The following is a 15926-nucleotide window of genomic DNA, read 5'->3' as shown; positions in this document are numbered from 1 at the left end:
CGGCCTCAGTTACCTCATCTGTAAAATGGGGATCGAGACCATGAGCCCCACGAGCGACAGGGATCGGGTCCAACCCGATTTGCTGTACTCAGCGTTCAGTACAGCCCCCGGCACAGAGTAAGCATTTAACAAATACTATTATTATTATTATTGTGGAGAAGCAGCGTGGCTCAGTGGAAAGAGCCTGGGCTTCGGAGTCAGAGGTCATGAGTTCGACTCCCGGCTCTGCCACTTGTCAGCTGCGTGACTGTGGGCGAGTCACTTCACTTCCTGTGCCTCAGTTCCCTCATCTGTAAAATGGGGATTAAAAGTGTGTGAGCCCCACGTGGGACAACCTGATGACCCTGTATCTCCCCCAGCGCTTAGAACAGTGCTCGGCACCTAGTAAGCGCTTAACAAATACCAACATTATTATTATTCTCCCAAGCCCCCTCTCAGGGTCGCACCCGGAGAGTTTCCAGTAGTCTACCGGTCTCGGCTACGGGAGGGAGAGTCGAGCAGAGGCCTACCCGTTCCATTCCCAGCTCGGGCAGTGGCTAGCGAGTGGTAGGCAATCTGCTACAAGTCAAAACTCACCCGTGCTGGACGGCAGCGGCGTGGGAGAGAGTCGAGGGCGGAGACTCTAGTTTACCACGCGGAAGGAGGCGGTGGTAAACCGCTTCCGGACTTTTACCACCCAGAAAACTCTCTGGATCCACTATCAGAACAATTGCAGATGGAGAGTGAGGCGCTCCGGGAGAGATGTGTCCGTGGTGTCGCTATGGGTCGGACACGACTCGACGGCATAAGGCAAGACTCTCCCGGGCACTTAGTACCGTGCTTAGTAGTAATGGGCACGGTAAGTGCCCATTAAACGCTTGACTAACTTGTACCTACTCCAGCACTTTGAACAGTTCTTGACACACAGTAAGCGCTTAACAAAAGCCATGAAAAAAAAAAATCACATTAATCCACGTGCACATTAATTGATTGAAAGTCCTGAGGAAGTGGAAGCTCAGGCCAAAAATCACACCCTCCAATTCCCCGGAGCACACACACATATCCTTGTCTCTAGTCCCCACTTCCCCGATCCTGTAGGGACTATATTTAGCCTAGAACAGTGGCTGGAATAATCATAATCATAATAATAATAATACTTCTGGTACTTAAGCGTTTACTATGTGCCAAGCACTGTTCTAAGGACTGGGGTAGATCCAAGACGGTCGGGTTGGACACAGTCCCCGTCCCACATGGGGCTCACGCTTTCAATCCTCATTTTCCAGATGAGGTAACTGAGGCCCAGAGAAGTGAACTGATTTGCCAGTTCACCCAGCAGACAGGTGGTAGAACCGGGATTAGAACCCGTGACCTTCTGACTCCCAGGCCCGTGCTCTGTCCCCTATGCCCCGCTGCTTCTGTAACTGAGGAAAGCTATAATGGGACGGAGCGAAAGGAAGGAATCGTGTCCAAAGTCTGGAGGAGAGGCCCTAAAGGCTGCTTCAGGCTCTTTCGTGGGTACAGAGACACCCCCCCCCCCCAGTACACTCCCCTGAGGGGGGCAGGACTCATGAAACTTGCCAATTTTAGAGGCTCCGCCTTCCACCTCCATGACCTAGGTGATTAAGGACATCCATCCTAACCATTCACCTTCTGGCTCTTCCATCTCAGGCTCATGGAAACGAGTGCATCCTGCGCAGAGGGGATGAAACCCTAAAAGGCTCAGGCTCTGCAAACATCCCGCTGTTGTGGTGCTCCCATAACGGCGACCCAAACCTCCTCCTAAATTTACTTCATCCCAAATGCTTTAGATCAGTGCAGTTCCCTTCCCCAGTGCAAAGAGCTCTACCCCTGAGCACCGGCCAAAAAGTCTGTTACCATCTTATCGCATACGAGACACAGCACATTCTTCACCTAATTACATTTACGGAGCACTTACTGTGGGCATACCACTGCACTAAACGCTTGGAAGAGTACAACATGAACACAGTTGATAGACGTGTTTCCTACCCACAACAAGCTTACAGTCTAAGGGGCGACATATTAATAATTACCCGGTCCTCATCTCTTCTCCTGGCTCCTTATTTATGTCAAAATCCTACTGTCAGTGACTTGGACTATATGCCCTATGTGGGGCGGGGACCGTGTCCAACTTTATCTTGTATCTACTCCAGCGCCGGACACATAGTAAGTGCTTCGAAAAGACCATTAAACAACCCCCACCCAAGGAAATAAAAAAAAATAAAATCCATCCCCAAAAAACCCCCCAAATTTCCTGGGTTTTAAAACCCATCAGAGAACATTACAAATAGCAGAACTCCCAATAACTTCTACACAACTACAACCTGAATGCACCTCCCCACATCTCAAATTTGGGTTTGCTATTTGCTTTCATTTGGAAATCCCAAACCACTTAACGGAACTCATTGCTTTTCTTCATTCTGGAAATTCATTCATTCAATCATATTTATTGACCGTGTGCTGAGCACTCTACTAAGCGCTTGGAAAGTACAGTTCAGCAACAAAGACAATCCCTGCCCACAGCGGACTCGCAGTCCAGAAGGGGGGGAGACAGACATCAAAACAAGTAAACAGGCAGCGATATAGATAGAATTATAGATATATATACACACATCAAAACAAGTAAACGAGAAGTCAAAGCTGAGTTTGGGAAGAGATGAAGGACAAGATGTCAAAGGCTTCCAAAGGAAGAAATCTTCCACGCCTACAACACGAAACTAGAAAACGGTCCAAGACGATGTTCTCTGTAAACATTTTGGGGGAAAAAACAACAGGGGGGGAAAAAAAAAAAAAAGAATCAAACTGATGTCCAGACAAGTGCTGCTTCTGCCGGTGAATCTCAAAAGGCCGAATTTTATAAGGCCAAGCTATTGAATTCCAGCGCTAAGGGAGTTTCCTCACAAGCACTGGCCCAGATATCCTGAGAGCGAAGGCCTGAACTGGGGGGCGGGGGTCGGGGGGAGAAAGAACTGGAGCATTTCTCCTGCTGAACTTCACTGTTAATGCTGCACGAGTCCTGTTTAATTTTTCCACAAGCATCTCCGTACTCATTCTCTTCCACTATAATCAGTTCAGTGGGAGTCGTGGATAACTTTAGACACCCACTGCTTCTGATTACACCCTGATTACTGAAGGGCATTGCCGTCATACCCACACGAGCGCGTTCCCTACCACAATCGTCGCCAACGCTACCTAGCGCCGGCCACGAGTGCAGACGGGTAGGGGCTCACCGAAGGGGAGGAAGGAACTCTCGGGGGGGTAAACGCTAGCGGGTTACTCGGAGGAAATATCACTTAACCTACCCAGAGTAGGAGAGGTGTCCTTCGGTTCAAAGATGATGCCGTATCCACGAGGATCAATGTCACTGAGAGAATCTCTGGTGCACTTGCATGTTTTTGCCCGTGAAAAATTCCAGTCGGGCAGCTTTTCTGGCCCCTCGCCACTTGGGGAAGAATCACTCGGCTGCCGGTGGCTAAGGCCGGGGGGTGGGGGAAAGTCTGACCCGACATCAGCGAGGTTTGGGCAGGAATGGGGAGGGTTTGTGTCGAGCCATCCACAGTCTCTTGCCTGGTCCCTTTGCGTGTCACGCATACACACCTCTCCCCCAACCCCTGGCAGGGAGAAAGGACGCAGTGTGCAGTTACACAACAAAGTAGTTCTGAGACCTCACCAGCAGCAGATACCACTGTGACTTTACCTGCTGGTAAGCCATCGTTGCTATCCATAGCACCCTTACCTCTGAATTTGCCTGCACACGTCAAAAATCTTGCTGTGTACACACACACTTAGATGTGTACTGAAGTGTAAAGACAGGATTACTTTTTTCCCCTCCCACTTCGCAATTATCACCATGTCTGCAAAAAAAAATCTACATTCACCCACACTCACAAACTTCCTCTCGACAGCAATTAAAATACCAATAATGTCATCCAAACCCACCTCTGCTTGTCCAACACAATGACCTCAGTGTGTTGCCAAGATCCATACCTGCCAACCTGTGGTATAATAACCAACAGACTCTGCTCTAGCAACTTCTAGCTCCGGATTTACGAGCACGAGCGAGTGTTTCGCTATGTCTCGGCCTTCCGAGAGACAGAGAAATGAAGGTGGACGACAGAGGAGGATTCGAGCCCGGGAAACAGCTATTTCCGAGAGGCAGCTTCTGAGCATCGGTGCAAACAGAAAGGGCTTGGCGGGGGGGGGGGGGGGGGGGGGGGGGGGGGGCGGGGGGGGAATGGGAAAAGGTATTATACAGCTATCCATCCAGTCAGATGTGAAAAAAAATTCCTGAAATGAATTACAACGGCAAGGTGTGTAAAAAGATGCTTACCATGACTGGTCTGCAAACTTGCACGCTTACATTCTCATTCTTGTCAAGGGCCGCGTAGGATCATTATTGACAGCAAAGCAGCAGGCCTTTGGTTGGCAGTTCTTTCTACGAGACCGTCTTGGGTGACGGAGAGAGCTTGCCGGATCCTGGCTTGACTCTGCGTCGGCCTCCTCACGGGTCTGCCTACCTCCAGCCTCCCCCTCTCTCCAGCCCAAACTTCATTTTACTGCTCAGATCATTTTCCTAAAAAGTCATCTTTCCCCTCCTCTAAAGCCTCCACTGGCTACCCATTCCTCTCCACATTAGGGAGAGACCCCTACATATTTAAACAGAGATAAATATAGAGCACTCTAGGTGTAAAATGCTCTTATGTTTGCTTCTTTAAGAGTATAGGCACCTTGCAGGCACAGAAGGTTTCACTTGTTTATTCCACACTTCCCAGACACCTAATCCGGCACACGGCACCAAATGGCCGCTCAAGAAACACAAATATTACAACTCCTGCTTTAAGGCACTCACTCAGGTCACTCACCCTGTCTTACCTCTCTCTCCTCTTACAACACCCCAGATAGCACCTTCCATTTTCCCCAGGCTCACCTTCTTCCCGCACCCAGTTCTCTTCTGCTTCCAACCCTTGTTCAAGCCCTTCCTTCCGCTTGAAACTCTGTCTCACCCCCCAGCCCCACACCCTCCTGAAATCCACCCTCCCGCAGCTGCCTATAAACGCCCAGCGAGCCTCCCCCACTTAACTGCTCACCCACCTGCAGCTCATTTGTCCACATCCTACTACTTTAACCCTCACTCGCCCCACTTTCCTCTTTCTTCCTCTCGGGGAAAAATTACTTGATTGTAAGTTCTTCGAGGGCACGGGTTCTGTGGACTAACTCTGTTGTGTTTCCCCGGGGGCTTAGTAGGGTACTCTGCACACGGTAAATACTCAACAAATACGACTGATCGACTGCTCGCTTAATTCAGCTGGGTCGTGCTTTGGATAGGCACCAATTCAGATTGAACTGCATCTTCTCTAGTATCTACTCCGGTTCCACCCACCACCCCAGTCCTATTCACCCTGCCAGGCTCATTCCCAACCTGACTTAAATTTGATTTAATTGTAGTAGTGATAGTATTTAATCAGTCACTGGTACTTATTGAGCACTCACTGTATGCAGAGCATCCTACTTGGGAGAGTGCAATAGAACCCCCCTCCCTCCTCAGATCCGCCAGACAATTACTCTCCCACCCCAGCCTTCAAAGCTTTATTAGAGGCCCATCTCCTCCGAGAGGCCTTCCCAGCCCAAGCCCCACTTTTCCTCATCTCCCGCTCCCTTCTGCGTCACCCTGACTCGCTTCCTTAGCTCTTCTCCCCGCCAAGCCCCACGGCCCTTATGTGCCTTTCTGTGATTTTATCTGTATTGATGTCCGTCTCCGCCCCCGCCCCCAGACTGTAAGCTCGCTGTGGGCAGGGAATGTGACGGTTTATTGTTGCATTGTCCTCTCCCAAGCGCTTAGTACAGTGCTCTGCACACAGTAAGTGCTCGATGAGTACGACCGAATGAATGGGAAGACATGATCCCAGCCCTCGGGGAGCTTAGAGTCTACACGCAAAACACTGTGCTAAGTGCCGGGCTAGTGCCGGGATACGCCCGGGATCCCAGTTAAAGGTGGGATAGCTGCTGCAAAGAGTACTCTGTTTCCAACAATCCAACGATTCAAAATAAATATACTATTTCCATGCCCCCCACCCCACCCCAAGGTCTTACTAAAAGTGACATTTACACCCCTGAAAACACCTGCACGCAGGCATTCTTTCTCTCCCCTGATGACCCACTTGAGAAGGGAGTTAATTCAAAGCAGTCAGCTGTGGCACTAACAGAGCAGCTCACATAGAGAAGAGGCCCAGAACAGGTGGAAAGAAACACATGGTGGTAGGAGCTACAGACACGTAGATGCCCATATACAACATACACAAGGACCCACCAGGCTGCCAAGGCGCAGAAGTGAGACACGATTTATAAAATGGGACAAACAACCAGATTGAGAGACCCAGAAGGAGGAGGAAGAGGAGGAGGAGGTAGCAACTTCCATCAAAGCGGATTTATAGCTCTTCCTGATATATAGCTCTCGCTTTTTATATCCATATATGCCTGCAGCAGACCTATCGATCAAACGTTATGGAAAGGTCCCAGAAAGCTGGCTCAAGCATCTCTACGGAAGATCTTTCTAGCTCAAGTTCTAGTCACTTGACTCTAGTCCAGTCTAGCCTCTGGGCCTCTTTCTCCCTCAGACATCTTGGACGATCACTTCCAGAGTCTCCTCAAACCCCTTCCCGGGCCCCAGCTCTTCCCCGTCTTTTCCGGATCTTACGGAATGTGCTCTGCTCTTGGCATCTGCTACATCTTCTCTGCAGTTCCAGGATAGAAGATATCCCGTTTCCTGTGCGGATGCATTATCCTAAATATGTTCATGTGATAATCCCCGGGCAACTCAGCATCGATTTCCTGAACCAGCCTGTACTGCCTACTTTTGTAACTCTCCTTGTATGTCTCGGTGGAGTGGGGCCAGTGAGTTACGAACTCAGCCTTAGACTGGACCTGCCTCATCGGGGATTCAGACTAGACTCAACTGCCCATTAAGCTGTAGGGAATAATCACTGAATTGCAAAATATAATGCACGGTTATCTATTCCTGATCCGTAGCCCGTTAAACTGTTCGTCCAATCAAAAATAGGACAAGCTGACAAGACAACGGTCTTCCAGCCCAGCTCCCCGAAGAAAAAAAGGGCTCTAGTCCTACTGTGTTTTTAAACGGTATTTGTCAAGCGCACACTATGTGACAAACACCGTTCTAAACGCGGGGGGTAGGTACGTGCTAATCAGGTTGGACACAGTCCCCGTCCTGCACGGGATTCCCAGACTAAGCAGGAGGGAGAACAGATACTGAATCCTCATTTTCCAGTTGAGGAAACCGAGGTGCAGAGAAGTGTAGTGACTTGCCCAAGGTCCCACAGCAAGCAACTGGCAGTGCTGGGATTAGAACCCGGGTCCTCTGACTCCCAGGACCGGGCTCTTTCCACCAGGCCACGCTGCTTTTCTCGCTGCTTGAGCCAAAGAAGAAGTCAGCATTAAATATGAAAGACTGCCAAAGACCGAGTCTTGCTTCTAAACCCACAGGGTTTTGCTTTTTAGACCAGGAAAGGCTACGATTCAGTTGATCTGAATTTCTAGGGAGTTGCTTAGACAGGTGAGATCTGCTATCTCCTAAACCCAACCCTTCCATGCTGGCTCTCAGCCCTCCTCACTCTTCCTCTTCCCATCTTGTCCTTCTTCCTTACCAGCGTCCCCTTGTTATCTTTTCTGCCACCCAAATTCCCTGCTTCTCATCCACAGTAAACTACCCGGGATCATACTACTTTCAAACAGGGAATGCAGGATCAGCTAAAGCACAAGCCACCTATTATCCTTCCTTAAAAAGGTAATAAAGGTCAGTTAGAGAAAAGAATATGAATTACATTAATACTGGTTCTTGAAGGTCATCGTCTGTGTAACCTGTATACAGAAGGAAGTCTGAGGAGATTCATATCTTATTTAAGGAAAATCAGCCGACACATTCTCAAAATTAGAAAAAGCAATATCATGGCTTATTAGCACTCCTATTGCAGACACTATTTTGAGAGCAGAAGTTCAAAAAGGGAATAAAAGGAGTTCACACAGCCACAGAACAATAAACCGCGCTAATAGCAGTCAAGTTATTTTCTGAGGGTTTACCAACAAATTTAGGACAAAGCTACATTTTAGTTACGTAGAGCCTGAGGCATTGACGGACTCTGGCCTAGAATCATTATATACATTTTGTGCTGTAGGTGAATTTAGATCCCTACTTCCCCGGCCCCGCTGGGAGTGAAAAAGAAGCCGGGGAAAACAGAAATCAGGGGACGTGCCGGAAAAAAGGAATCTGCTAACTGTCATCGGGGGGGATAATCAAAACTTTTTTGAAATCACATGAAAACGGCGTGATTGCAGGAATCCTGTGCCGGGGATACTCGCTTTTTCAAACTGCTTAAAAATCAGCTTTTTTCCAGAGTTGATCCAAATGAAAATACACACTACCTCTGGAAGCAAAATGCTTATGATCCTATACAGTACATTGCAATGGACCCATATACACTCACTCACTCTCTCTCTCTCTCTCTCTGCAGACTCTGGAATAACTGCGGTAAGACAATGCCCAATTACTGACAGCTATGAAATACAACAGGGCTCAAGTTTATTCCATCCTCACATGTCCCCTCTTCCCACTCCTGCCTCTTACACACACCCCCTCCCTCCGCCCCCCACCCCGAAAAAAGCCCCTGAGGGAAAAGCGCATCAGAGTTAAAGGGAAGAAGCGGCTACATTTCTTTTCGGCTGTTTTGTCACGCAGGCCTGAGCGGCAGCTAACGTGGTCACTGACAGTGTGTGTGGTCTCCATTTTGTAAAGCAATCCTCTATGGTGTGTTCTGACACAGAGACAGAAGGGACAGGGAGATGAGCCGAAGATGCAGTGGCAGAAGGAGGGGAGGAAAGAGGGACAGCTAATGATTTATTTTAAGCCATCACCTTGTCAGACACCCCCTCACTCACCAACTCCCTCTGCAGCGGAGCACATTAAAAGGAGCAGGGGGGTAGGAGGAAATTGATCTAACATTTCTCCTGAAAGGAACAAAAAATGGGTCAAGTGGGCATTAACTTTTTTCCCTCTCTCCTTTAAGACTAGTGTAGATAAATGATTAAGGGAACAACTCAGAGGGCAACTTTTAGGAGTCGTTTGCCACTCCCTCCTCTCCCTCCCCCGGGACAGAGCCTACCGAGTTCCCTGTTGGGGCCGAAGTAAAAATTCAGGAGACAATGAAGAGACGCAATTGAAGTCCACCGCTAAATTTCACCTCAGACCATCCTATCCTCCCCAAGAAGTAGAGTTACTAAATGAGATGCGAGAACCGAATCATGATCAGAGTTTGGGCAAACAAGCAAAACTCCCGTGGGTCCTGGCAAACAATTCTACGTTCTATCTAAGGATAAAGAGAGGCAGAACGGATCCTCTTGATGTCTTTGAGGTCTCTTCTGCTGCAATGCCTTTAGAAAGCACTCTAAAAATCACATCGTGCTATAATACTGCAAAGCAACATTATCTATTCACCACATTGTTTAAAGGCCTGCCAACTATTTAACTAGCCGACACATACCCTACACTCTCCACCCCCTTACCAGAAAATAAATAAAAACCTCCCCGATAGAAACGGGACAGATTAACCCTCGATAGCACCTCACCTAATAGCATTTCGACTTTCTAAGCAATCCACGGTCGTCTTGGATTGGTCCCATATCATTTTGCTTGAGGGAGGAACGTGGTTTAAGAGTCCGTCCCCCGCCCCAACCCCCCACGTTTTCTCTGACCGGTCACACGGATCTCAATTTTTCCAGCCTGGTCACGACCACCGGTCTTCACTCCGACCCACCCTTCAACAAAAAGAACGGGAAGAAAATCATTTCCTGCTCGCTCGTTATCTGTTGCCTGGGTGGACCTGGGTGGCACACAGAGATGCAGCACTGAGAAGCGTGGTCATAGCTGGGAGGATTCCAAACAGAACAGGGTTGAAGTAAAAAAAAAAAAAAGCATTCTGCAGTCCTTCCTATAATTGGGCTGGTAATCCAAATTCCTATAATAACTTAGTGGGAGAGCTGCCGGCATCCAGTTAGCTGGAAAGATGAAATTAAGGCTGGTGCTCTGGTAGAAAATCAAAAGAACGAAGTGGCATTAGACGAGGGCTCTGACTGAAGGTTAGCAGATGTGCATTATTTAGCTGACAGATTTGAGCTCTTTAGTAGCCATTAGGGCCCATCGTGCCCATATTGAAATCTATGGGGCAACTGCCGGTCCTCGGGTATGGAGTCAAATACTCTAAGTCGGATATGCCGGCGATAAACCCTGCCACCCCGAAGTCCCAATCTGCAAGACTTATCAATGCGCTTCAGCGTTTTTTTTACTTCTAATTGTTTACAAAGAGAGCGGGCGAGAACTTGATTCCAGTTGGGGGCTAGAGTTCAGAGAAAAAAGTCATTAGGAATAAAGTCATCTCGAGTGTGAGAAGAGCAAGGATTCATACCAAGCTAATCCATCGTACAGATGCTTGGATTTATACTTTAAAAATGGCACTCTGGGTAGGAATGTAGAAAAACACATGCACTCATGTACACAGGCCAACGTGTTCCCTCTCTCTCTCTCTCTCTCTCTCTCTCTCTCTCTCTCTCTCTCTCTCTCTCTCTCTCCCTCTCCTTGAAGCAGCCCTTGTTCCACAGGCATCAGCCAGGGACAAAATTTTACAGTTGGTTTACTAGCCTCTGCTCGATGATATTCAAAATATGAAGCACCAAGGCAAAATTCACAATGATGGCAGGGGTATCTGGATTAGTGGTTCACCTCTGCCACGGAAACTTAGATGGTTACATTTACATCTCTAGTCGGTCTAACTTTTCATAGGTGCTACGCATGCCAAACGTACCTTCTGTTACGTTACCATTCATTACCCGGATTCAAATCCTTTCTTGAAATAACCCGAGGCCTCAATATCGCACCGAATCTCCCTCCCTGGTGAGGTCGCATCTGGTCAGCCTTGTGCATGGTGTATTTCTCACATGTGTGATATGTGTTATAAAGGACATTCTGCTTGGGCACAACAATCATTTCTTGAAATAACCTGAGGTCTCAGTATCTCGCCAAATCTCCCTCCCAGGTGAGGTCACATCTGCTCGGTCTCGTGGACGGTGTGTTTCTTACATGTGCGATCTGTGTTATTAAGGACATCCCGCTGGGGCACGGTACGGACGGACTGTGGGTCCCGCCTCGGCCTCATCGGCCACGCGCGCACACCCGGGTGAACTTCACCGTCGGGGGAGTCTTCTTCGAGTACGAAAGGCTAACTGGACGCGCGTTACAGGGATCGTTCATCTTGAAGTCTCCCGGATTACGTATAGGCACCCGTAAACTTCCTGCCCAACTAGAACTAGATAAACAGTTGTCGTGAGACTCAAAACAGAGCTTTGACACCAAACTGAAGATATTTCCAAGTCCAGGCACACAATCTAGCCTCGCATCTTTTCGCGGCAGTTCCTTTCTCCAGTTAGCTGTTTAAAGCCCCTTCCCCCACCCGCCCCAACCCCCCTACATAAATAAATAAATGAATGAATGAATGATTTGAACTGCAGGATCTAAATGGGTAATATTACAGGCAAAATAGCAGAGCACCCATTTCCTGCATTTCTTCCAGGCTCCAAACCATATCCCAAGAGGAACCGAGGTCCTTTTCAATATTAAAGCCCTCTTGGCCCTTTCCGATTACGTCGCCACCGTGGCCCCGGAACGGTCCTCAAAGGAGATGACAATTCCAAGAAGCTCTGCGGTGCAGGAGAGACGTTCTAGCAGTCCACAAGCCACACTGAAATCCCACACTCACATTATCCCCTTTCGTCCAAGCCCCTGGACGTCCGTGCTGAAAAAACAAAAGCAAACAAACTAAAGCCCCCCAGCACCGCCAGCTGTCACTGTCACACATCTCCACCGTCTCCGATTCTTCACCAGAATTTCAACAATTGGATGTTATCTTTCCCCATCCTATCATGGAGGTAGAGATCCTGGAGTGTTCCACACGGAACTACCCGGCCGCGCCGAAGCATCTGTAACTCGGATGGCTTTTTTATGGCTACGGATTCAGCCCGAAAAGGGACCTCTGCAGAACCCGCACATTCTAGTCACCTCTGGCAGAGATTTACCTCAGAGGAAATTGTCCATGCCGATGATGCATGTTTCCCCAGAAAGCTGGGACCGCTGCGATTTTAGGGAAGTGGAAGCAATGCCCACATTTTTCGTTTAAAACCAAGGACCCCTGGGTGAGCAGTCTGTGCCATCATTTGGTGCTCCCCATCCCAAACCGCTGACAGGAGAAGGCTGGAACTGCCTCAAATACTTCGGACCCGAGGGACCCCGGGAAAATCATTTTCGTGCTAGAGCGATGCGAGAGCGATATGGAACCCCAGAACCGAGTTTAAAAAAAAAAAAAAAAAAAAGATCGACCGGAGGAAGACAGACAAATCTTAACCCGATTTAAAAAACCCAAAAAACCTTCACGTCAGGAAGGGCTCTACTCAGAAACCGATCGGGTCGGAAGACCAATCTCGGACCCAGCGATGCAGTCCTGTCAACGGATATTAAGCTTTCGTTTTCCTCCGTGCCAAATGAATTGCTTTAAAACGTCACGGCCGAAAAGGCCCGGGGATCGGTTCGATTTGGGGTTGCATTTTAAATCGATTAGCCGGGGGGGAGCAAACGCTCTCTTCTCCCTTCTCCCCGTGATAGTTATTTTCTCCTCCCGTCCCCGCTGCCGCGAACCGAATGGTATCTTCTCGGGCAGGGGCAAGCGTGCAGCAAATCGGATTCGGAAATCTGCTGACAGCCGAGACATGTTTTTCCCACCAACTTGAATGTCGGGGACCCAGTGGCCTCTGTTCACTTGCACCGGGTGGGTTAACTGAGCGCGCGGAGGTAGAACGGTAAGTCCTTTTTAAACGCATCGCCTCACGGGTTCCTGCCACGCTCATCCAAACCCCTACTGTACCGTTCGCTGTTAACTCTGTGAAGCTAGGAAGGATCTCATGCACATCCTCCCCCCGGGTTCTGCCTTTCCCCACCCAGTTCCCCGCTCTAGCTCCAAGTCTGCAGTTGAACTGCGGTCGATCTGGACTCCACACATCCCCTGTTCCCTTCTCCACCCCAACTGGACCACGACTAGCAGGGGAACGAGTGCTCTGTCCCCTCTCGCCCTCCTCTAGGCCTCGGCCGCCCGTTCGTTGGTTCGATCGTATTTATCGAGCGCTTACTGTGTGCGGGGCACCGTGCTGAGCGCTTGGAAAGTACGGTTCGACAGTCAAGAGAGACGATTCCTGCCCACACCGGGTTTACGGTCTAGAAAGTGACCGTGGCCAGCGAGACCGCCGCCCCGCCCCCGGAATCCCACACTTCTCCTCGGGTGCCGACCCCCCGAGGATCCCATCCCTCTCCTCCGGTGCCGACCGCCCCCCGCCGAGGATCCCATCCCTCTCCTCCGGTGCCGACCGCCCCCCGCCGAGGATCCCATCCCTCTCCTCTGGTGCCGACCCCCCAAGGATCCCCCTCCTCTCCTCCGGTGCCGAGGCCGGGAGTACTAGGTGCCGCCGCCCCCCCGATCCCCGCCGCCCATCGACCCACCACCACGCCACCCTCGGCCCCCGGGCTCCCGGTGACCGTTACAGACGCTCGCCTCCCGCCGGGACCCGGAGAGGGGGACGGGGGGGGATCCCGAGGGTTCCACCCCAGGTGGGCTTGGAGGAGATGACGGAGGCCCCCCGTTCCGGAAACCCATCCAGGCGTTGGCCCGGATTCAATCCGGCTCCCTCCGGCCCGGCCCGGCCTGACCCAGTCCCCTCTCCCGCAGGCCGCCGACCCCCTTCCGTCCTCCGCCGCCCCCCCAGCCCCCCTCTGGCCACGGGCCCGTCCCTCCCCCTCGTCCCCTCCACCTGGCCAGGCCTCCCCCTCGCCCCCCTCCTCCGGCCCGCCCGTGCCCGGGGAGGGGGCGTCGAGGGGCCGGGCGGCGGGCAAAGGATATGGCCATTCGGTGATCTTTTTGGCGTATTTCCTCACCACGTTGTCCTCGCTGAAGAGGAAGAGGGACCGGTTGACCGTGAGGCAGTTCTGTCGGACGGGGATGGGGTTGTAGAGAGCCATGGTCCGGGCTCGCTGCGCCATGGACTGCTTGTACATCCTTTGCGTCCCGGGCTGGCCGCCCTGCCGGCTGCCCCCGGCGCCTCGCCCGCCTCCACCTCCCGCCGCGGCTCCCCCGGCTGCTCCCTCGGCGCCTCCTCCTCCTCCTCCTCCTCCTCCTCCCCCGTAGCGGGCCGGCATCTCGTCTCCGAAGCGGGCCATCCTGCAAAGAGGAAAGGGCCGAGAGTTACGCTGCTGCTGCGGCGGCGGCTGGTGCTGCGGAGGACGATGCTGCTGCTGCTGCTGCTGCTGCTGCTGCTGCTGCTACTGCGGAGCCGCTCCACATCCCATCCCATCGGGCAGCGGCAATCGGGGGTCGCGGGGGGTGGAGGGGAGGGGGTGGGAGGGAGGGGAAGCCGGGGGGGCGGGGAGGTTGGGGTGGGGGTGGGGGAGCCGGCTCACACGGCAGCCCGGCCAGCGCAGGGACCAGCGGCTCGGGACATCTTCCTTGCGGACCCGGGGACGCGGAAGACGGGGGTCGCGGGGGAGCGACAAGAGCGAGCCCCCCCCCCCCCAAAAAATGAAAGAAAATAAAAGACGAAGGGAAGCCGATCCCCGCTCGCCCGCCCCCCTCCCGACGAATGCAATTAAAAAACCCCGCAGGCCCAATCCAGTTTTCAAAGAGATGCGCCCCTCTCCCGAGCGATGCAACCTTCGGGTCGTTTCTGGGTCCCAGTCAGGGTCGCATCGCCGTGCAAAATATTGCCCTCTGCGATTGAGTGCGGACCCTCTTCTTCCCTACCTCCCCCCCCCCAACCCCTTCCGGAAAAGAAAAATATAGAGAGATATACTATTTGAAATGAGGGAAAAAAAGCAGCAGAAAAATATCTCTTTAGGTCTCTCTCCCTTCAACGTTAATATTCGAGACCGCAAATTCGGTATCAAAAATAAAAGGGAAAGAAAAAGGGAAAAGGGGGGGGGGGGAGGGAAAGGGAGAGGGCTCCGAAGATCTCTTTTGGCTTCTCGGAGATGCAGGATTCTGTTTTTCGCTTCCTATAAGACCAAACGTGGCTGCTTCTTCTGCCCTGCGTGTGCGTCTGTCTGTGTGTGTCTGTGTGCGCGCGTGTGTGTGTATGTCAATTTTGCATCATCTTGGGTTTGAATGCAGCAATGAAATCCTGTAAAATCCCAAAATGAGAAAGAAGAGAGGCGTATGTGCCATCCACCATCTACTCATGAGGTTCTCCTGGATGCTGCAACGTCTAGCATTTTTTTTTTTTCCCCTGCTAAATTCCTCCTCCTCCTCCTCCTCCTCTTGGATTTGCTAAAATAAGACCGGTGTTAGGGGTGGGGAAGAGAAAGAGTGAGAGAAAAAATGGGGGAAAAGATCTGAACCACTGGCAGGCTGAGCTATAATGAGCAGCAACTGATCAATTTAATGTAAGCAAAGACCAGCCCAAATATTCAGCACATGATGACCTGGGACCAATCGCAAGAGATGCTCCCCAAACAACCCCACTAGAGTTTGTGGAAGGGGAAGAGAGGGGGGAAAAAAGAGGGGAGTGAGAGAGGAGGGGGGTGGGATGGGGAAGGAGGAGGGAAGGGGGGGAGAGAAAGAGATGGGGAGGGGAGGGGGATTTAGGAGAAACTAGCGAGGCGAAGGGGAAGTTGGGACAGATTTTTTTTCTCCCCACCCCCCACCCCCCCCCCACCCCCCTCGGGAAGCCCGGAAATAAACCGTCGTTTCGTCTTCCACCACAGTCAGACTCCATTGCTGATTGCGGAGAGCTGCGTTCGTCTCCAGTTAACCGGAGGAGTTAACCGGAAGAGT

General features: G+C 51.2%; 1 protein-coding gene and 1 non-coding gene across 13 annotated transcripts in view; one reads left to right on the top strand and one right to left on the bottom strand.

The window, feature by feature from the left end:
* CACNA1A (calcium voltage-gated channel subunit alpha1 A) overlaps window positions 1–14458 on the bottom strand; it is a 187571-nt gene extending 173113 nt beyond the window's left edge. For 11 of the 12 annotated variants that reach the window (XM_029052646.2, XM_029052655.2, XM_039910448.1 and 8 more), the window contains exon 1: window positions 14001–14458. In XM_029052646.2, coding sequence (XP_028908479.2) covers window positions 14001–14317 — 317 coding nt within the window. In that variant the 5' untranslated portion in view covers window positions 14318–14458. The remainder of the gene's footprint in view (window positions 1–14000) is intronic. The other variant, XM_029052653.2, reaches the window with a different exon arrangement.
* Window positions 429–566, top strand: LOC114807472. Its single transcript, XR_003755533.1, has one exon. It is a non-coding gene; the product is annotated as a small nucleolar RNA SNORA7 (small nucleolar RNA).
* Window positions 14459–15926: the final 1468 nt, after the last annotated feature.

The sequence above is a fragment of the Ornithorhynchus anatinus genome, chromosome X2 (genome assembly GCF_004115215.2).
Source record: "Ornithorhynchus anatinus isolate Pmale09 chromosome X2, mOrnAna1.pri.v4, whole genome shotgun sequence".
In the NCBI taxonomy this organism is placed as follows: domain Eukaryota; kingdom Metazoa; phylum Chordata; class Mammalia; order Monotremata; family Ornithorhynchidae; genus Ornithorhynchus; species Ornithorhynchus anatinus.
This window is presented reverse-complemented; position numbering and strand designations above follow the sequence as displayed.